Source organism: Hypanus sabinus, chromosome 8 (assembly GCF_030144855.1).
Source record: "Hypanus sabinus isolate sHypSab1 chromosome 8, sHypSab1.hap1, whole genome shotgun sequence".
NCBI classification, from domain to species: Eukaryota; Metazoa; Chordata; class Chondrichthyes; order Myliobatiformes; family Dasyatidae; genus Hypanus; species Hypanus sabinus.
Window position 1 is genome coordinate 54,516,533 of NC_082713.1, and position 23,245 is coordinate 54,539,777.

The following is a 23,245-nucleotide window of genomic DNA, read 5'->3' on the forward strand; positions in this document are numbered from 1 at the left end:
CAGAGCAGACTAGGTGGGCCAAATGGCCTAATTCTGCTCCTATACCTTATGCTTTTCTGGTCCAATACCAATGTCGTCTTCTTCCAAGATGTTAGTAGATGATAGTTCCACCTTGCACACCATCTTGACTTCATTAATACAATGACAATAACCTGAAGCTCTGGAACCACCTATACTGTTGGGCTCTCACCAGCATGACTGCAGGGATACTAAAAGGCAACCACCATCACCTTTCCAAGTTCAGTTGGGTTGGTCAATAAATGTTAACCTCGACAGCCATCCCACATCCCATGAGCATATTTTGAAAAGCTTTAAACTATTAACATTTATTAATTGGTTTCTTTTCCTTTTTCAAACGACAGAAAATTCCTTGATGTAAGGCCTAAAGAAGAAACGATTTGGACAGCATTAATATTTTATGGAGCGGTTTAATTTTCACTCTAGATGTCACCAAATATCTGGTAAATATCCTTTTAAAATAACGCACAAAATGCTGGAGGAGCTCAGCAGGTCAGGCGACATCTGTGGAAATGAATAATCATTCGATGTTTCAGGCTGAGACACTTCTTCAGGACTGAAAAGGAAGGGGGAAGATGCCAGAATAAAAAGGTGGGGGGAGATGGGAAGGAGGCAAGCTAGAAGGTGATGGGTGAAGCCAGATGAGTTGGAAAGGTAATGGGGTTGGAGATTAAGAGATCTGATAGAGGAGAGTGGACCCAGCAGATCCAGAGAGTAGGGGAAAGGGAAGGAGGAGGGGACCCAGGTGGAGGTGATAAGCAAGTGAGAAGAAGTGAGAGACCAGAGTGTGGAATAGAATCCTTCTAAAATGCTTTTCATAATATCCTCATACATTTATTGAAAATTTTGTTCATAATCTTCTTCCCATTATTCTTTCTTGCATTATGAACAAGTCATATGTTCTAAGATCAAGTTTTAACATTGATCTGCTCATGCACAAATATAATTTTTGTACAGTGCTCATTTGTTGTAAATATATTGCATGTTAGCAAAACAACCTGCATGGTAGTAACTGAAATAAAAGCAAATTTAAAAAAATTAGAATTTTCCAACAATTGTGAAGAGATTAAAAACAACTAATGTTTGAGGTAATTGACCTTTGTCACAACACTGACAAAGATGGAACTATAAGTAAATTTTAATCTAGAAAAGATTAAATGAAATGCTAAGAAGAGCAAAGGTCATTGATGAGGCAGAAGTAGAGTGATTATTTGACAAGAATGGTGATGGTGCAAGGCAAAAGAAATTATTAAAGGTGCAAAGAAGGGCAAGAGGATTATTGGTCCTCTGTATTGTTCTGACCTATAATGGCACTGAATTTGAAGACTTTATGAGAAATGACATAAGAATGGATGATGAGGGGAATGGAAAATTCCATATGGTTGTATCTGTGACTGCTTTCTAAATTAAGAAGGGAGAGAGATAAACAAAGTCACAACAGACAGCAGAAAAAAAAACAATGGCTAGAAGCACAGCAGTTGGGACCCTAGATGTCGACAGTTCCTTTCCCTCTGCAAATGCTGCTCAGCTTACTGTGTTTCTTCAGCTGTTTAATTTTTGCAATCATGAAGTGCTTTATTAACCCATCCCTTTTAAGTAAAATAACAATGCAATAACAATTAGATTGTTCTTGTTGGAGATAGCCATTGAGTGGAAATTTCTGCAGCACTTGAAAATAACGGGATCACTTTCCTTCATGTGAGACTGTTCCATGTAGGAAACCACTGGCTGAACTTCATTTTACACATGCCTGCAAATTCCTGGAAAAAAAGCTGTATTTTTGCAAGTTTACAAACACTGTGTTCAGTCAAACTAAGAAAATCATGATAGTTTTGGTATGTATCATTCAGCCAATTAATTAAAATACTATATTTAAAAGGGATGGTATTTTGTTTGGTAATGAGTTACACCTGCCTGTGCTATTTACTGTTTATGAATGATATGTGGTCTGTGTAATGTGAAAAGTGATCTGGAAGCAAAAAATAGTATGAGACCAGCTCTTAAACACAAGAGATTCTGCAATATGCTGGAAATCCAGAGCAACATATACAAAATGCTGGAGGAACTCAGCAGGTCTGGAAATGAATCAAGAGAGTTTTAAAGCTTTCTGCTTCTTTCTTGACAAGGAACCTGACTAGATCCCCTTCTCCAACACCACCATCCTTTTTCTGATAGAGCTGGGCAACAATTTCTCTTTCAGTACCTTTCACTTGCTCCAAATTCAAGCTGTAGCCATAGGCATCCACAGGAACCTCAGTTATTCCTGCCTTTTCTATGGCTATGTGGAACAGTCCATGTTCCAAGCCTTCTCTGGTAATGCTCCCCAGCTCTTTCTAAACTACATTGATGACTGCAATAGTGTTGCTTCATACAACCATGCTGAGCTTATTGATTTCATCAACTTTGCCTCCAACTTCCAGCCTGTCCACAAATTCACATTCCAATTCTGACACCTCTTTCCCCTTTCTCGATCTCACTGTCTCCATCTCTGGAGACAAACTGACAACTGATAGCTTTTATAAACTCACTGATTCCTATTGCTATCTTGACTGTACCTCTTCCCCATCTTACCTCCTGTAAAAATGCCATACCATTTCTCAGTTCCTTCGTCTCTGTTGCATAAGTTCCCAAGATGATGCTTTCCTTTCCAAGACATCAGAGATGTCCTCCTCTTCAAAGCAGGGTTTCATTTCTTCCACCATTGAAGCTGTCCTCACCCGCCTCTCTTCCATTTCCTGGACATCCACCCTCACCCTATCTTCCAGCCATCTGAACATGGATAGAGTTCCTCTTGTCTTCACCTACCACCTCATGAGCCTCCATATCCAACACATTATTTTCCACAGCTTCTGCCATTTTCAGTGGGACACGACCACCAAACATCTTTACCTCCCTCCCACCCCACTCTCTGCTTTCTTCAAGGATTGCTCTCTCTGTAATTCCATTGTCCATTCATCCCTCCCACTAATCTCCCTAATCTTCTTCCTGGCATTTACCCCTGCAAATGGCACAAGTTTTCAGCTCCTCTTTCATCTCCATTCAGGGCCCCCCTCGGTGAGGTAACACTTCATGCGCTAATCTTTTGGAGTTGTCTACTGTATCCAGTCGTCCTGATGTGACCTCCGCTATGCTGGTTGGGCACAATGTAGATTGGGGGATTGTTTTGTTGAGCACCTCCTTCTATTCGCGAAAGTAAAATTTCCTGGTGGCCAACCATTTTAATTCTTCTCTCCATTCCCATTCTGACATGTTGGTCCATGCCCTTCTCTTTTGCCATGAAGATGCCACTCTCAGGTTGGAGGAGCAACACTTCATATTTCACCTAGGTAGCCTCCAACCTGATGGTATGAACATTGGTTTTCTCCAACTTCCTGTATTTCTCCCCTCCCCTTCGCTCTCCTTTAATTTCCCACTCTGACCTTTTGGCTCTTGACGCCTGTCTATCATCTGTGCTTGGTGTCCTTTCTCCCATGGTCCACTCTCCTCCTCTATCAGATTCCTTCTTCTCCAGCCCTCTGCCTTTTCCATCTGTCACCTCCCAGTTTCTTTCTTCTTTCCCCCACTCCACCACACACTTAGACTTCACTTATCACCTTCTCGCATGTACTCCTTCCGCACTTCCCACCACCTTATTCTGGCATCCTCTTCCTTCCTTTCTGGTCCTGATGAAGGCTCTCGCCTGAACTGTTGACTGTTGATTCATTTCCATAGATGTTACCTGACTTTCTGAGACCACTGTAACATTTCAGTGTGATTTCTAAATGATATACGTAAAATGAGACTACTCTCCCATGCTACTTAAATCCGATTTTGGTTTTGGAGTAGAAGTTTTACTGTATTTGGAGCATGATGATGTATGAGAGGTTAGCGTTGTGGCACCAAATTGTGTAGTATAGACTTTGTAATTTATGGAGTAACCGCAGGTCAAAATAAAAGTGTGAAGTGGAAGTTGGATTTATTTCTTCCTTCTGCTCCTTTTCTAATATTATGTTATATTGGTGGAAAAAGGAAAAATAAAGGAAATCTTGTCAGCTGCTCTTCTGCATCTCTGAAAATTGAATCAAATGAAAATGATGCATGTGGAGTACACTGGTTGAGGAAATGAAATTAGAATGATGGACCTTAGTGCCTAGTGATAGCACAAGCTCAGTGAACATGCCTTTCTATTCCTATTCATCTTTGGATCAAGCAAGATATTAGGCATTGTTAGTTAGATATAAAACTGATGTGGAGGTATGCTGTAGTTATTGGCTTGGTTCAGAACTGTGGCGTCAGTAATTTAACATTGCTTCAGGTTCTGTACATAGATAGAACTTGTTATTCAAAAAACAAAATGCTTGTTTTGATAAGATAATACATTTTTGTCACTAGTCACTGGACTGTTGTCTTTCATCTCATTGGCTCCATGCATCAAAGAAAGGCAAAGATGCACTAACCATGTAGATTCAGAAAGCGAAGCGTATGTTGTGACTTTTAAACTCATTATTTTTACTATGGGTAGTGGCTTTAGTCTAGTAGTCCTGCCTTGTTATAGCAGATTAAAAAAATGGAGCGAGGTGGTTACAGTGTAATTGATGTATTGCTGTACATTCCAGTATCAGTACATTGGATTGCCTAATAGCATGCATCTTCATGCTAATGCTCAGCACGTCCGTAGTCAGTGGTTACTTATTCCCTAGTGCTTCAAAAAACTGGCTGTAAATCAAGTAATTTCAGAGTGATATGATTAAAATAGTTATGCTTGCAGGGCTTGTAAATCTATGAAAAGACCACTTCATTTGTCTTATTTCCAGCTCAAAAGTATAATATGTAATTACATTTCGATGTTCTACTTTAGCACAATAGTGTTGAGCTCTAGTAGAATCTGATCTGCTGAAAATTAAATTGCAAATGGGTGGTTTTCCAAACCTTGGCAACACTTTTAAAAGATTCTGGCCAAGAACCTTGTTTATTCACCACCTTTGTACAAGAATTTCAATAAAGCCACATCACTGCACATTGTCATTTTTCATAACAGTCTTTCTTTGGAGTGGTTTTCACATACTTTGTCTAGCCAGGTGAGCTGAATTCCCCAAAGTAGCTGCCAGCTTCTCTTTAAATTAGTTAGCAAGTGCTTTGTTTAAGATTAATTAAATCAATAGTTCATTTTTACTCTCAAAAAATATTACACATTCCAAATCCATGTTGACAAGAGGCAAAGTTTAACTGTGTAGGCAGTTTAAGTTTACGTGATATTTGCAGTACCTTTGGAATAGCTTTTGGTGAATATTTCAAAACAGTTGAGGAGTCTTAAGAGTAGGATGAAATTAATTTCTTGTGATTGCTGAGTCATTGTAACATCTTCACTCACTGCTAGAATTGTCTTCCGTATTCCTGTTTCAAAATTATTTCACTTTCTTTACAATATTATTCTTTTGGATCAATTTCACAGCTACAGGATTGAAATAATCCTCATATCTCTCAAAAAGGCATTGTTAATGTTATAAGGCATTTCAAAATAAAAAACTTCATTAAGGGTTCATTTAGATATTATTCAGTATCTTAGAATTCTAGGTATATTGATTAAATGATTACTGTTTTCTATTCAGAAAAAAAATGTCACCTTTTGTGATACTGGATTTCTGCTAATTTCAATGCAATTTTTCTTTCATGACCTAATTTACTTTGCTTTGATGTAATGTTAAAATTGTTTTGAGCTTTTTGGCTGGTATCAGTCATCCTTCAAGCTATACAGTACAGCCTGCCTTTCCAAGTTGTTTTGCTTTACCACCCTCTAGTTTTGATAGCAGCTCAGCAAGCCGTGTTGCGTCTGGAGGAGCTCTTTGCAGGCATGCAAATCATAAGCTCCTGATTTGCTGCCTGCAGACTGCTTCTCAAGGCATCGATGTATGAAATCCCCTATGAATTCACAGATGAGCATAGTGCTAATTGCTTTCCCACCTGCCCCTGCCCTTCCCTTTCCGAGTCTGTCAGCTCTTAACTGTCACTCACTCAAGACAGATGGTGACACATGCAGCACTGGATCAGAAGAGCCAATTCTAGCCGTGCCCTGGAGGTTCCTGTAATTTCCATTGCCTCCCTTTTGTGTGGTGGTATTAGTAAGATCTCTTTGGCTCTGCTTGCAGTTAGCTCAGTTGCTTATATGCTCAGATTTTCAGGAGGATAAAAGCAGAGCTTTACTGCTCTTTCCTCAGTCTATGGAAGAGAACGCACATTCTACTCATTAAGAAGTGGTTGGGAATGTTCATTGTGCAGTATGCAGGTAAGTTCTGTAGTTTATGCCTCAGATACATGTCTCATTATACATTTTTCCCTTTTGCTGACTATTCCAACAGAATGTTTTGCTGAAGAATTCTGTTTTGCATTTAGATGCAATGAGGTTGATGATTTGTTTATTAACGATTTCTTTTCGTTTTAAGCCTTCTGAGCTGATCAATGTTTTTGTGTTTGAGCTAGAATTTTGCATTTTTGATCATAATATTTATTAGATTTTGCAGAGTACGTATTTCGTTCTTTGTGTTTGATAAACCATTTTTATTCCTTAAATCCAGTACTCTATTCCTGCAACATAATTACAATTATAATAATTAATATTATATGTCACTTGTTACTTTAAGGTTAATGAGGATTTTTGATTAATATATTTTTGTACATACTCCTATAATGTGTAATAAATAAAAGTATTTCAACTTTGTGATTGCTCTCTAGTTTCTGCACTGTGAAGAATCTTTATGAATTATACTTTAATTAAACTTCTGGATGGAATTTTTATTTGTCAGGATGACTGAAAGTGGAATGTCATTACCATAGCTGTTTAAAGGATGGAATGTACGATGTGATTATTGCAGAGTGATTTGAGCTAATGCAGAATTGTATTTTAACTTAACAGAATTTGATTTTTTTTTAATATGGTCACCAAATTAAGCTTTTTGTTACTTGAATCATGAGGTTTTATCAGAGTGAGCATTGTAATTCAGAAATAGAGAATGAAAAAGGTGGCAGAGAAAAGGATTTTCTACTAGATGATCCAAATAGAGATGTGTTGAAGCTTTTGTGGAGGAAGAGAAAACATTTTTAAAACCCTGTTTGATTTTCTTTGAGGCTGTTGACTTCTTAATCTCAATATGTTTAATGCTTCTCCTAGTTAGACTTTTCATCAATTAAGTTATGCTATCCTGTTCTGATTTTGCCGAACAAAAAATGTATTTATAGAAATTACAAATTTCTTTCCTTACCAAAGATACTTGATTTTGTGGTTGGTTAATAAACAATACTTGAAATCCAGCAAAGTTTTATGAGCATTAAATATTTTATGAGCATTAAAAAGCTTATCTTTATCATTAACTTGAGCTTTATTTTATATATCTCATCATTTTTTTGTATATTTTCAGTTGTTTCTTAAAGCTTTATTCACGTGCAAAAATTTAACTGATGGATTTTTCTATGTATTAATACTGGCAGCTTTATTACATTAATATACACTTTAATAGGCTATAAATTAACATTTATTGCTTTTGATTATAAAAATATAAAATCACATGTACAGTAATACGGTGGATTTCAGATAATTTGGACACATTGGAGCCAGTAGATTTTGGCCCAATTAAGTGGCTGGCCCAATGAGCCGAAGTTTCATGGAAATAATTAAGAGTTTTTTAAAAAGACAAACTACTGTTTAAATGAGAGACAAATTATGTATTTAAATGAAATACAGATCAAGTTAGAACAAACGATCAATACTACTACAACATTATGAAACTGTGTATTAGTACCTAAATCTTATTGGCAGAGGAATTCATCCAGTGTATGCTAACTTATTCTTTTGATGGACTGTAAATGAACAAAACCAGTGCAAATGTAGATACAGTGCAGATGATGGGTTGTCTTCATGCAGTACTTTTGATGATTGTAGCTTCTAAATCTTCATTTTCGTAATAACATTCAAGATGATTGATGATGCCTTCAAGTTTTTCATTGCTCCTAACTTGTTGAAGGAGTGAAATCATTTCATTTTCACTTCTGGCATGGTCAGGCCTGAATACGTGAAACGGCAGTGAGTGAAACAATTTTGAATTGTCTTCATGTTTATTTCTCCCCAACTATCAGTGACAAAAGTCATTGCTTTTTGAACAAACACAATCGCATGCAACTGATGCTATTTAAAAACTGTTCACTTTCAACACAGTGTTTAATGGTTACACAAGTGCACATGTCTGGTGCTAGTTAGAAACTGTTCAGCAAAAGTACAGGGAGAAGGCGGGGGAGTGAGGATGACTAGAAGAATTGAATCAGCCCATGATTGAATGGCGGAGTAGCCTCATTGGGCCGAATGGCCTACTTCTGCTCTTATATCTTATTGTCTTATGGTCTAACAGTCTACTGTCCCAATGATATAGCATGGTGTCTCAAATAAATGATGAGAATCCTGGCTATTTCTCAATTAGTTTTTGTTCTTTAAGAGTTGTCCCAAGTAAGTAGTTGTCCTGATTAACTGGAATCCACTGTACCTGCATTAGAATTTTGCATAATATGGGCAGTGTCATGGTGAACAAAGCTAGTTGACCATGGAAATTTACAGTGTTCTTGGGTGTTGCTGGATATTGGGCAAAATTGAGATTAGTAGCTCATATCCAATGGAATATGTCCTTAACTATTTGAGACTGAATGTAAATAAATTTCAAAAGTCAGTAGAATATACCGCTGTGCAGAGAAATTTATTTAGCATTGACTTCTCATTTGTCTTGAAGCTACAGTGCATAAATCAATGACATTACAGGTGAGGCAGATGTAAAGCTGGGATCTCTATCTCAATATAATACTGTTCACAGATTTGTAAGCATGTTTGATTATGTTTAATTTACCATTTTCAGTTGCATAAATATATAATGTGAATTTGATCAACAAAGTTTATTAAGTAAATATTAAATAACTAATGCAAAGTCTACAAAATTGTTTCCCCTGCAGCATAGTGTCAGTTTTATAGACTGAGCCAGCAAATTTCTTGACAATTGAAACATATTTAAAAATATTATTTTGTCAGCAAATCTCCTGTGACTTGTGCAAATACCTCAAACCATTTTTCTCATAATATTTTAATAGAATAATCATTAAACAAATGGTTATCTCCTGAGCCGTGAGTGTATGTGGATTTTTTAAGGAACAGTTAAAGGTTGAGTATGTCTTGTACAAAAATCAAAATTCTGAAAGCCTCTGAAATCCAAATTTTTTTTGTCAAAAATGGAAAATTCCACAAGGCGAGCGCAGATCTCTGCACGCTACAGACAGTTCTGAGAAGTGACCTCATGTAATGAATAGAAGTTGATGAAAGATAGAAGAACACTGCATAAAGTAAAAAATTAAGATCTCAATTGTGTATTGAAAAAGTCAATCGGTCAGTGCCAGAGTAAGCATATGCCACTTAACGGTATGCTGATCATGTAACAAGCAAAGATCCATCATGATGAACTAAAAATTGAAGGTAATTATGAACATTCAGCAGGCTGGTTGCAAAGATTTAAGAAAAGGTATGGCACTAAATTTTTAAAGATAAAGCGTCTGCTGATCACGAAGCAGCGGAGAAATTCGTTAGATCTTCATCTGTCACAATCTTGGCAAACTAACGCCAGAACTAGTCTACAATGCTGATTGTTTTTATACTTTACAAAAGCTAAAAAAAAATTAAATACAAATAACAGTGCACTGTAACCTTTTAATCAAAACACGGCATGGTAAGTGGAGACTGAAAGCCTGTCATTGTTTGTTATTGTTCAACAGCTGATTCAGGGTATCTCTCCAGATGCTGCTGTGCTGCTTTTGTTAGTCTCCACACATTATATTAATAGTATGTAATACATTTTATTATGTGTGATGAACAAATGTAAGACAAAGACTGCTTACCAGCAGCACATAAATTCAGTCGGAAATGATGGTGATCCCAAGTTATCTCATTATATATTCCAAAATCCGAAACCCGAAACACTTCTAGCCCAAGCATTTTGGTTAACCTGTAGTATTTTTCACTAAATCTGTTGTTTGTTTCATCACTTTTTTTTTGTTTTGGTCTTTAGTTTCTGTTTGAATACTTATTTTAAAAGTGGTGCTTAATACAGTGAGTGAAAAAAATATGGTCAATATCTCCAGTGGGAAATATAATTTAGTGAGTCAGTTATAATTTTTTTTAGAAAAGCTTCACATCTGCTTAGTAACAATTTAGATAAAATCATTATTGATATGTAGTTTTAGACAATGTTGGAGAATATGTACTGTTAAAAATGTTACATAATTAACTTTTGTGATTTAGCTTTTGAATTATTTTTACATTAATTTTCTTTATATTCTAAGGATAGCCAGTTTCCATAAGGGCAGCAGTTAAACTAGTTTTGTCTAAGACTTTTTTAATGCTGATCTGGTTCACTGTCTTATAGTAATGACGAATTTAACGAGGGTTAAATTGCATTACATCAGCATTGTTCAATTTTTAACTTTTATTAACTAACAGGATTACTGTTGGCATTGTGCATGTGTGGTGACCAAGTTAAATTTGTCATTGTATAAGTTATAGTTATTCCTTTTGATTTATTGAAGAATTACAATTCAAAATGTTTAATTAAGAAATGCTAACGTAATTGCATATATCAAAATGATAAATCAAAGTGCACAGTTGTTTCTTTTCTTTTAAAATTTCTGCATTTGCATGAAAATTCAAAAGAAGCTGCATTATCATTGTTTAATACCATCACCTTCAAAACATATGTATGCAAACTGAGAATTTTTATCATGTACTCAAGTGGAAGTCTGGTTATATTTGCCACAAGTAACTATTTAATTTGAATACCGCCACTTTGCTTGGTTTTTATATCTGCCAAGCTCCTCAGGATTCCCACCACTCACTGACATGCCTGAACTTTGAAATCTCCAAGAGCTACTTTGCCTTAAGTCAAGATCTTCTGCAACTGTATGCGTTTCTCTGCATACTTTTAACCTTTTATGGTATTGTGATGAGTGCCGTGGAGATGTATGTTCTCATGAAACATTCTTGTTGCTTTTCAACCACATCTTTGAGATTTTATTTACCTGTTGGCATATGTGGTGCAGATTACGGTAGAAACAGATGGAAAATGTAGCAATGTATCTTTTGAATATATCTGAGAAAATGTGCTCCCGCCAGATCATCCTCTGGAAGCTAAAGTTATTAAACTACTTTGCATGAATTTATTGGTATTGCTAAACAGATTTGGGAAGAGCAATATGCAGAAAATAATGATGTCTCTTTGGCAGTTAATGAAGCCTGCTCAAGTAAATATGTCATTGGTTATATTTCTTGGATTTTCAGCAAAAGAGATTTGTCAGGAATACTCAAGCATGCCATAGTTTGTACAAGGGAATCAGATGGAATCATAATTTGTTGGATTTGTATTTTGAAAATTTCCCAACATGCAGTTTACATTTTAAAATTCTATGTTGTAGACTTTTGACTTCAGTTATACGATTGGTAATATTGATGGAATACTACCAAGTTACAATTTGTTTAACATGTTATTTCCTTTTATTCCTTCTGTGTAAATCTGAACCAGGCAATGGAATCCCTTCTTAATATTCCTACCGTTTCAATATCTTTGTGAAATTTATACCTGTCATTGCATGAAAGACATTAGATTTCTACACTAAAGAATATATAGAAACTCTTTTGATTTAGATTGGCAGGATGAACACTATTGTTGCAAGACAGTGATTTTTGTGGATTTGTACTGATTTGCTTTTACATCCTCAAGGTGGATAATTAGAACTTTGTTAACCTTTTATGGTAGAATGGATAAATATATATAAATATAAATGGATAAATATGGTAGAATGCTCTTTATGTTTGCATGAAGTGGGTGGCTGTTAATCCAACATGAAAAAAAATTGAGATAGCCAAGTAGTATAATTCCCTATGAATTGTTAATGTCTACAATTAATAATTATTATCTATTTTTCATCTCAAAACTGATTTACAAAACCTCCCTGATCTTAGTATCTTGAATTACTGAAACTATTTGCCCTTCAACCAATCGTTTGCTCTTCAAACGTTTTATCTTTATCATATTGTGCGCGGGACTGCAGATTCCAAACTTTTGTTTGTACAGCAGTGCAGAAACTTCAGGACTTAATTGGCATAAGGAGCTGAAGGTGCAAGATAAATGCACATTGTTTTCATATGTTGCTCTCCTTGAAGTCAACAAAATTCTCTATGATAAATGTGTAATTAGCAAAGCCAAATGAGTTTAATGAAGTGAATTCCAGAAAGTCAATGACAATTTCAGCAGTTGTGAGGTGCACTGCAACAAGCACGCCACAGATTCTGCAAGCTGTTGGGGACCATAACGCTGATATAATTCCTGCATAGTTCATTATCTTTGTGCAGCCATTGAATGCGGATGCAGAACTCAAATTGCAAGCATAATCTGCTGGATCATGCCATTTTTCAGCCAGCTGTTCAGCAGAGAATTGCCAGCTACTTGTACTTTGCAGATCAGTTTGTTCCTGATATTTGTGCCTGTGCATTGCAAAATGGAAGTTAGAAAGAAGCTGCCTGTAAAATACCAGTGCTTGGAACAATCTGAGCTGAAGGGTCAAATGTACTTGGCATTCAAGTGAATGACTGCATACTTCCACTCTCAAAGTTCATCAGGAGTTGATGTATTGAGAGAAACCACCAGTAATTTTAATTCCTCTCATTGGGGTCAGCAATCTTCATCTAAAATCTAAATGACTTGCTTTTTGTATTCATTTTACTTTAAACTTGTAATTTATTTCTAACAATTTTAATCTTTTACTGTAACTCCTATTATTTATTTATTTATTTTGGATTTTTTTTTTAAAAGAGGTTATCTGAACATTGCATTTTAAAGTTATAGAAACCTACAGCACCATACAGGCCCTTCGGCCCACAAAGCTGTGCCAAACATGTCCTTACCTTAGGCTTACCCATAGCCCTCTAATTTTCAAGGCTTCATATATCTATCCAGGAGTCTCTTAATAGACTCTATCACTTCCGCCTCGCACAACGGCCACCAGCAGCCCATTCTACACACTCAGCACTCTCTGCATGAAAAACTTACCCCTGACATCTCCTCTGTACTTACTTCCAAGCACCTTAAAACTATGCCCTCACGTGCTAGCCATTTCAGACCTGGGAAAAAGCCTCTGACTATCCACATGATCAATGCCTCTCATTATCTTGTACACCTCTATCAGGTCACCTCTCATCCTCTGCCATTCCAAGGAGAAAAGGCCGAGTTCACTCAACCTATCCTCATACGACATACTTCCCGATCCAGGCAACATCCTTGTAAATCTCCTCTGCACCCTTTCTATGGCTTCCACGTCCTTCCTGTAGTGAGGCGACTAGAATTGAGCACAGTACTCCCAAGTGGGGTCTAACCAGTGTCCAATATAACTGCAACATTACCTTTCAGCTCTTAAACTCAATCCCAAGATCTTTGAAGGCCAAGGCACCATATGCCTTCTTAACTACAGAGTCAACCTGCGCAGCAGCTTTGAGCGTCCTATGGACTCAGATCCCAAGATCCCTCTGATCCTTCAGATTGCGAAGAGTCTTACCACATGTTCTGCCATCATATTTGACCTACCAAAATGAACCAGCTCACATTTATCTGCATATTTCAATCCATTGGTCTGAGTGTGTCCCTTCTCTATCACCTGCCTATCCTCCCTTGCGCACTGTCTCCAAGCTTTCTGTTGTGGTCCAGTCCATAAAGTCCGCGTTCCAGTTTACGGTCCAGTCCATGGACTCCGGACTCTGGGTCTTCTGGCTATCCGTTGTTTCATTTGGGCTTAATCACAGGCACATGATTCTCATATTGGGGCTGGAACATAAGTGGCCCTGGGTTCAAGTGTGGTTGCTGGTTCATCTCGTTGGTATCCCGTCCTTGCCTCTGTGGGGTAAGTCAGACCGTTCTTGCCTTTACCCTACTGTGGGATCTGTCCCTTCCTGTCTTTGTCTCCATTGGATAAGCCACTTAAAACCTTTCATAGTAGCAAGTGATGTGAGGCTTCCAAGGTCAGAGGCTTCAGAGCTGATGCTCAAGTGCTTACCAACCTTGGGATGGCATGGCAGAGTGACTTTGAGCTTGGTTGGCCCCATGAAGTCAATTGCAAATTATTCATACTTTTGTACTCCTGGGGCACCAACAGAGAAGGGTGAAATTCATCTTGGTCATTTTGCTTTAGATTGTTTTGAAAGGAGATTGTGAAATGCAGTTCCTATCATCATACAGGCCAGGTATTTTAACTAAGCAATGATGTAGCACGTTAAAAAGTAGAGATGATATTAGTAGGAATTGGCAAGTGGTACAGCCCAGGTATTTGGTACTGTCTTCAACTTGAAATATTAATTCTTTTTCTTTTTCCACAGAAACTGCCTGATCTATATTTATCTCTGTTCTGTGTTTTTATTTGTTCTGAAATACAGGTTAAGTACCCCTCATCTGAAATGCTTGGGGCAGGAAGTGTTTCAGATTTTGGAATATATGATAAGTTAGCCATCATTCCTGATTCTGAAATTATGTACGACTGGTATGCAGTTTTTGTCTTACACTTGTTCATATGTACTTAACAGTAAACAAAAATGACAAAACAACAATAAAATGAAAAGGCACTGTGCGGAGAGTAACAGAAGTAGCACAGCAGCATCAGGAGAGAAACCTGAATCAGCTGTTGAACAACAACAAACAGCAGGCTTTCAGTCTCTACCAGCGATCTTGTTTTGGTTGAAAGGTTACAGTACACTGTATCTATATTTTACTTTTTTAAAATCAGCTTTCATGTTCTGATGTTAGATTTTCATCAGTGACATTCTTGGCAAACATATCAATAAATTTATCTGCTACTTTGTGATCAGCAAACACTTTATCTGAAAATCTTGAAAAATTTAATGTTTTTCCTTTTCTTAAATTTCTGCAGCCAGCCTGCTTTTTTACAATTATCTTCAACTTTCAGTTTGTCATGATAGATCTTTGCTTATTTTATGATCAGCATACAGTTAAGTGGCAAATGTTCACTCATGCTGACAAATCCACTCTTTCAATACGCGATCAAGGTATTAATTTTTCACTTTATGCAGTCTTTTTCTGTTTTTCAATAACCTCTATTCATTACATATGTAAGGTCATTTCTCAGAATTGTCTGTGGTGGGCAGAGACCTGTACACCACCTGGGAACCTTCCCAGTGCCTTTTCAAATTTTCCATTTGTGATGTCATGTTAGCACTAAAAAAAAATTAGGATTTCACAGGCTTTTGGGTTTTGGAATTTCACATAAGGGGTACTCGACCTTTATACTAATTATATCATTCCTTCAGTTTTATGCTGTGTATTCAGATTTTCAGTTTCAAGCTTGAAAGTAGGAAAAGAGGAGTGAAAATGGACTTGGCAGACGTATTGATTTTATTTAGGGATGAAGATGATGGAGGAAAGCATAAGGTCCTGTTTTTTGGATACAAGAATGAAGAATTGGAATCTCTTTTCAGTTAGAAGAGTGAAGCTGTATCAAAGTAAAATGATTAATGTATGCTATTGTGGTTTAGTTAGTAGAGCTACTGCCTCACTGCTCCAGTAGTTTAATTATCCCCAGTTCTCTCTGTGCAGAGTTGGTGGTCAGTCTGGACTTGGTGGCCAAAGAAATGTTCTGTGTCGTGTGTGTAAATCACTAAAAATCTATTGTGCATTTATAAACATAATCAAAAAAAGCTAATTTTACATTGTCAAAAGTGAGGAAGTCATGGTTCAATGGTGCAGAATCTTGGCCAAAAACATGTTTTTTTTTAAATGCTCTTGCAAAAGATGTGAATATCCACGAATATTGTTTATTGGCCAACTCTAGAGTCAAGTGACTCAGGACAATTAAGAATCAACCACTCTGCTGGGAATGGAGTTGCATGTAGAAAGACAGCAGATTTCTACCCCAGTGTAATCAGGGAAATGTTCAGTCTTAGGCACAATTTGTAAGAAAAGGTCTGAAAGGTAAGAATAAGTTTTGATAATACTAAATAAGATTTGTAGCATCAACAGAAAGAGAAATATTGTTGATATTTTGCTGATTATTTTCTTGTCTGTTTTGGAAATCCTTAGCATTAATGTGATGAAATATGGCTATTGAAAGGAAAAGGCTGAATGTAACATGAATATCATGTGCAAATATTTCTGAAAATTAACCTATGCTCTTGCTTGTGGGATAGTTTGTGATGGTGCCAAGGTGATTGTTTAGATTCACCCTTTGATTAAAAAATAAAGATTCAAAGATCACTTGTGTTTCTTTTGAAAATACCAATTCTTTACAATCATTGTTGGGGACTGCCAGTTGCCTGTATAAATGTAATGCCACTTAATTTTACCTTAAAAGTATTGTCTGTATCCAATTTCCTTTAAAAGTTGACTGCTCAAATCGCTGCTCTATTTTTAGATTTCTGCTTTTCATGGTAAGTAGTTGGTGACTTACCCAGCATAGTTTGATCTTAGTTGTCTTTTTATCTAGCTTCATTCAAAGCATTTCTTAATTAAATTGCAGTATTTTATAAAAACAGAACACCAGCTCTAATCACTGTAATCTGTGCAGATTGGAAATAACATCTCCACCTCTCTGACAATTAACACTGGCGCTCCACAGGGATGTGTGCTTAGCCCACTGCTCTACTCTGTAGACACCCATGACTGTGTGGCTAGGCATAGCTCAAACATTGTCTATAAATTTACTGATGATGCAACCATTGTTTGCAGAGTTTCAGATGGTGAGGAAAGGACATGTGGGAGTGAGGTTTATGAGTTAGTTGAGAGGTGTTGCAGCAACAACCTTGCACTCACTGTGAGCAAGACCAAAGAGCTGATTGTGGACCTCAGGAAAGATAAGATGAGGGAACACAAACCAATCCTCAAAGGGATCAGAAGTGGAGAGAGTGAGTAGTTTGAGGTCCCTTGGTGTCAGTAACTGATGACCTATCCTGGATGCAACATAGTGATGCAGCTATAAATAAAGCAAGACAGCAGCTACATTTCATTAGGAGTTTGAGGAGGTTTGATTAGTTAACTAAAACACTTGAAAACTTCTATAATGTACCATGGCTGCATCATTGTCTGATATGGAGTGGGGGGTGGGGGGAGAGGCACAAGTTGCAGAAACTTGTAAAATTAGTCAGCTGTGTCATGGGTACCAGCCTCCATAGTCCCAAAGCATCTTCAAAGAGTGGTTCCTTAGGAAGGCAGCGTCCATCATTAAGGATCCCCACCACCCAGGATATGCCCCCTTCACACTCTTACTGTTGGGATGGAGGTACAGAAACCTGAAGGCACATATTCAGTAATTCTGGAACAGCTTCTTTCCCTCTGCCATCCATTTTCTAAATTGACATCAAACCCATGAACACTAACTCACTGCTTTTTTATTTCTGTTATTTTGCACTATATATATTTTTAATGTAACACATTCTTTTCTCTTTGTTTATCATGTATTTCATTGTACTGCTGCTGTAAAGTTAACAAATTTATGATAAATGCCAGTGATATTAAATCTGATTCTAATTTTGATGTTATACTTTATTTTATTGGGTCTTTGCTCAATCCTAGAACATTTTGACAGCAAAAATCCGGACATCAGGATGCTCTCTATTGACTGCTGCTCAATGTTCAATACTGTCCATCAAAACTAAATCAATAAGCTTCAAGATCTTGGCCTCAATGCCTCCTTGTGTATTTGGATTCTCTCTCTATCGTGCTTCTCTCTCCCTCCTCTCTCCTCTCCCTCTCTGTCTCCTCTCCTGCTCTCTCCTCTCCCCCTTCCCCATGCTTTCTCTCTCTCTGTCTCACTTTCTCCCTCTCCCTCTCTCCCTTTCGCTCTCTCTTTCTCTTGCTCTTTTTCTCTCTGTTGCTTTCTCTCTCACACTCTCTCGCTTTCTTTTGCTTTATCTTGCTTTCCCCCCTCCCCTTTCCCTTTTCCCCTTGTCTGTATTTGAACAGTTTGTTGTCTTTTGCACATTGGTTGTCTGTCCACCAATGGTGGACTTCCATTAATTCTGTTATAGTTATTGATTTATTGAGTATGCCCACAAGAAAATGAATCTCGGGGATTGAAAGGTACATTTAATGTCAGAGAAATGTGTACAACATACATCCTGAAATGCTTTTTCTTTGCAATCATCCACGAAAACAGACAAGTGCCCCAAAGAATGACAGTAAAATGTTAGAGCCCCAAACATAAGCAGCAGCAAAATTTTCCACTGAGGCTAGGGGAGAAAAAAAACCAGAGTTCATGAGTTAAGGGTGAAGAGGGAAAAGTTTAAAGGGAACATTAGTGGGGGCTTCTTCACGCAGAGAGTGGTGGAATGTGGAATGAGTTGCCAGATGAAGTGGTGAATGCGGGCTCACTTTTGACATTTAAGGAAAACTTGGACAGGTATATGGATGAGAGGGGTTCGGACGGATATGGCCCAGGTGCAGGTCAGTGGGACTAGGCAGAACAATGGTTTGGCACAGCCAAGAAGGGCCAGAAGGCTTATTTCTGTGTTGTAATGTTCTGTGGTTCTAATGATCCCTTCTCCCCCACCAGCAAAAAAAAAGCATCGGCACCCCCCACCGAGCACTCATGCATGCAGCAATAGTTGTATATGTACTTTGGTAATATGTGTTTTGATCTTTAATCACAATTTGATGTCTTTAGGAAGTGTTGTCCACTGCAGCCTTGCATTTTAAAGGCTGAATAAAATATTGATTTTTGCCACTATATCTTAAGCACCGGTACATCCTAAGCAAATTGTGAGAGTATGGTGGTGGTGCAACAAATAAATTAGATTGCGACCCAAATTGAAATTGAATCATGGCAGCAGTGGAATTTAACAATTTGGCATTAAAAACAAGTGGTTCAAGAAGGTGACTGTTGCGATCCCTGGAATGGCAGTAAATATTGATCTTACCTGTGTTTCCCAAATCTTAGAAAAATAATTCAAACCAACTAAATTAAACAGATAAGAAATAGTGATTATTACTCACTATTACTCAGTTGCATGCTTTTACACAAACAGAATTTTTACCAACCACTCCATATTGTTATTGTTAATATTAAAGGCTCAGTGGGTTGTTCTGACAATTTAACAAATCTCTTTTGTTGCACACTAGAAAAACATGTGCTGCTTCATTATAGCTAGCTAGTAAAAATACTTTGGCGTCTCTGATGTGTGTCTTTACACAGATGGTTAAACCCAGAATGTGTCCTGTGTCCATTTGTGATTGTCCCAGCTGTTCACCCTATAGGTGGCAGTTATTTGAATCTGTTGTTTACAATGCACGTTTTGATGGGGCTGTTAACAACATAATTTTCCTGAAAATGGTATTTCCTGTTCAATGATTTTCATCTATTGTGAGAACAGAATTTATTATTCTTGTACTAGAAATGGTTATTTAAACCAATCTTATGTGTGCTACAATGATTCGGGCATTGACTGCTTTATTTAGCATATGTACAACAAAACATGTCAAAATTTTCTTTTGCAAAAACGAACTTGACTTTTTTCCTTCATTTTGTTCATTTGTGTATAAATGAACAAAGAATGTTTAGTTTGAAATACAAATTTTATCAGTTTTGTCTGAACAGTCTTTCCTTAACATTTATATTATCTGTCAAGTGAAAAAGAAATGCTGAGAGTGGATTTCAATAACATGTATCTGATTATCTTTCCCTTTTTGATTCCTAAAAACATTCTCTTAAAAAATCATTAAAAGAATGATTACACAAAACATACAATTCAGCTTGACAAAATAGCTATGATTTCTCTGAGCAGGAATTGAATTCCTTGTGTGAAAGTATCATTCTTGTCTACATCTGTCAACCTCAATAAAATAATCAGGGTGAATGACATGGCATTTAGCTGTATTTTAAATGTGTGGATGTATCAGGAAGATATGTTGAAAAAGATTTAAAATAGAAGATTAAAATTAAAATTAAAAAAATTTTTGAAGCAAGCAAAATATATAGGTTGCATGCAGAGGCATTAGAATGCATTGAGTGAGCAGATAAATTAACATTTCAGACGTTCTGATGAAAGGCTCCTTCCGCCCCCAAAATCTTGAAATGATCTTCATTCTCTGCAGTTCGTGACCAATGTGTTAAGTGTTTCTAATATTTTTGCCATTGTTTTCCAGAGTAGAGTTCCTTTTTAAAGACAAAGATGTGATTTAATTTGGTGCATTGTATTCATCAGTCTTGTCCAACACTTGTTTCCAATCATCAGCCTTGACATCTAAATTCTGGTTGGGTTTAAATCTCATAAAGACCATTATGAAATATCTGATTTAGCCTAGCTAATTTCATGGTGCATGTTTTTCTGTTTGCATGTGAAAATGTTCTAGCATCTTGAAACTCGCCAACAAAATTGCAAAAATTGCGTTTTTGGGCATTGTCGAATATGCTGTTATTAACCATCAAAAACCAATAATAATTTATCGATTGTAGTGAGTCATCTAAAGTTGTTAATTAACTGCAATAGGTTTGTAAATTATCAATATTTTATTAATCTATAGATCAGATATATTAGTTATTGAAAAGTAAAGAAAGCATGACTGGCAATGGACCTGAACCTAATGGCAGAAAATTTAACAGAAGCAATTTCAACAGATTTTCCTGCTGACTGCTGGCAGTCTATAATTATTTAGTCCTTCTGTTGTTCATTGTGAATACCTTCATCATGGGACTGGCAGCAGTTCCTGAAGCAGTTCTTAAATGACATTGAAGGGGAAAAAACTGAAGATGGGCATTATGTTGGTACTGCCTATGTTAGCAACAAACAAGAGGAGATTTGAAACCTAGTTCTAAGGAACTACTTTTATGTGGTTTCATTCTATTGTCCAGCTTTGTTAAAACTTCTGCAATAACAACTTTGTGTCCACTTGTACATCAGTACATTTGGAAAACACCAAAATTTCTAACACTGATTGTCACCTTTCTCATCTTCATTTTAGCACTGAATGACAACATGGCATCATGACAACTTCGGTATTATTCTGCTGATGCGTGCTTTCACTTTTAGTCTGAAGTGATATGTTTTTCCTTAGTCGCTTGGAATGACCAAAGTTATTATATTTGGTTCCTACCTCAAAATCTATATTTGTACTGACTCTTGATTGGTATTTCAAGCTGAAATTCACTTTTGAAATGTTGATACCTGATTTAAATCTGAACTAGTATCCTTTTAGCTTCTTTTGCAATTCCTTTCATCCTCTTGATTATCAATATTGTTTACTGACTGATATTTAGTGATCTGTTTTGTACCTTCAGTGCAGCAAGGAAGTTTTATCTCCATTTAATAATGTAATTGCTTTTAATTCCCTGTCACTTAAACTCTTTGCATTCCACTTGTTGATCTCACAGGAAATTTAATTTTGCCTTGTTTTTCCCGGGAATTCAGTCAAAACTTGGCTTTTAGATATTGTATTGTCTTTATTTTTCCCCATTTATCTCTTATTCTTTGAGTAAATGTCAATTCCATGAATAAGAATGCACTGTCCATTCAGACTTTTCTCAAGTTACTTGCATTTTAAACATTCAAGACTAGTTTTTCTCCTCTTGAACTGTCCTTGATAGGAAGTAATAAAATTTTCTAACATGCCATCTGGTTTTTGGAGCATATATTTAACAACTTAAAGCAAGAATTCTAAATTCTGGAGCATGTGTTGATGTACTCCTTTGTAGAAGTATTCCACTTTAAGAAAAGTTAAGTACATGAATAGTATCAATGCTATCAACCACAGCAGCTGCTAGGTAAATCAAAAAGTGCCAATGTTTCTATTTATTGTTTTTGGGAAGCTATCCCCAACGACCCTGAGAAGGTCATGATAATGATTACTCTGGCAACTCTTACTTACTAAGCTGTTTTAGAAGGCATTGAGAATCGACCATGTGGTGTGGGTCTCAAGTCACATGGAGCTAGATCAAATCAGTGTACCCAGGTTCTTTTGAAGAATATAATCAAGTTATTCCCAATGCTCGAAAATTGAAAGTGTAAGCAAAAGTAGCTGTGAGAACCTCATCCTCAAAGCTTTTAGTTTTTTTCCATAAAATCCTACTTTGTGTTGAATATTTTGAGCTGCTTTATGCATTGGAAAACTTGCTTATGATCACTAGTATCAGTAATTTTTTTTTAGTTTTCCAATTGCACACCTCCAATAATTAGAGTTCACAGAAAATGTATTTTATGTGTGTTGGTCAAGGTTTGCAACATTCACAGAATATTTTATGTTTAAAATAATCAAAGTTATTGCAAATCAGCTATACATTTAGGACTAGCACCCTCTTCCACTCTCTGCTCAAATGTATCTATTGAAAAGATCAAATAAAATTAAGTTTCAATAACATGAGTACACTTCAACTATTTTTAGTCTGTCCTGACCCCTGGCAAACTTGTGCTGCAGATCTGAAGAGTGTATATTGCATTACCATGTTATTCCTTGTAATTATTTAAGCATCTGTACCTTGATCTATGTGTTGTTAAATCCTAGGCATTCAGCTGAAAATTTCTCACACTAATCCCGGTACTTGAGAAACGTTTCACAATCTTAGGCATTTTAATTCCTTGCTTAAATAAATCTTGTAAAGCAACAGATCATTTATCATTGAACGTGTGGGAGGTGGGTGCTGGCGACGTAGCATTGCACTATTAGTCATCCTTAGACGTTTAAGTGTGGCAGATTTTGCCTGAATCCTACTGTTATAAGATTTAGTATAGATAAGCATTCCACTGACTCTGTTATGGTGTTGTGGCAACGAATTGGACTGTGTTTGTGGCAATTTTAAATGAGTTCCGAATAGCACCTCAAACATCTGAAATACTGGGCTGAATTATGTAGCTGTCAACGTGGACCAATGTTGGCATTTAGTTAATGAAACTGTAGTAAATTCCATACAAGCAAAGTAAGACATGGAAATCTGACTTACTTGGCAGATTTGTGTAGCTTCAACTCTGGAGTCGTTGTGGAATCCAGTGAAAGTACTTGGTCTTGTTGGGGTTCTCTAGCTAGGGAAGTGTCCCTTGAATCCTATGTTGGGTCAGATCTGTTGTTGCAAGATTAAATACCTCAATGATAAAATTGAAAATTGTAGGACAAAGATTTAGACTACGTTGGGATGTAGGAGAGGGGTACGATCCAAGCTACTAGATAGGTAGATACTTTATTGGTCCCAGAGGAAA

At 36.7% G+C, this 23,245-nt stretch overlaps 1 protein-coding gene across 5 annotated transcripts in view; it reads left to right on the forward strand.

Annotated features, from left to right (window-relative positions):
• Positions 1–23,245, forward strand: part of LOC132398153 (ecto-NOX disulfide-thiol exchanger 2-like) — a 295,748-nt gene that overhangs the window by 94,508 nt on the left and 177,995 nt on the right. For all 5 annotated transcript variants that reach the window (XM_059977202.1, XM_059977201.1, XM_059977200.1 and 2 more), the window contains one exon: positions 363–461. In XM_059977202.1, coding sequence (XP_059833185.1) covers positions 419–461 — 43 coding nt within the window. In that variant the 5' untranslated portion in view covers positions 363–418. The remainder of the gene's footprint in view (positions 1–362; positions 462–23,245) is intronic.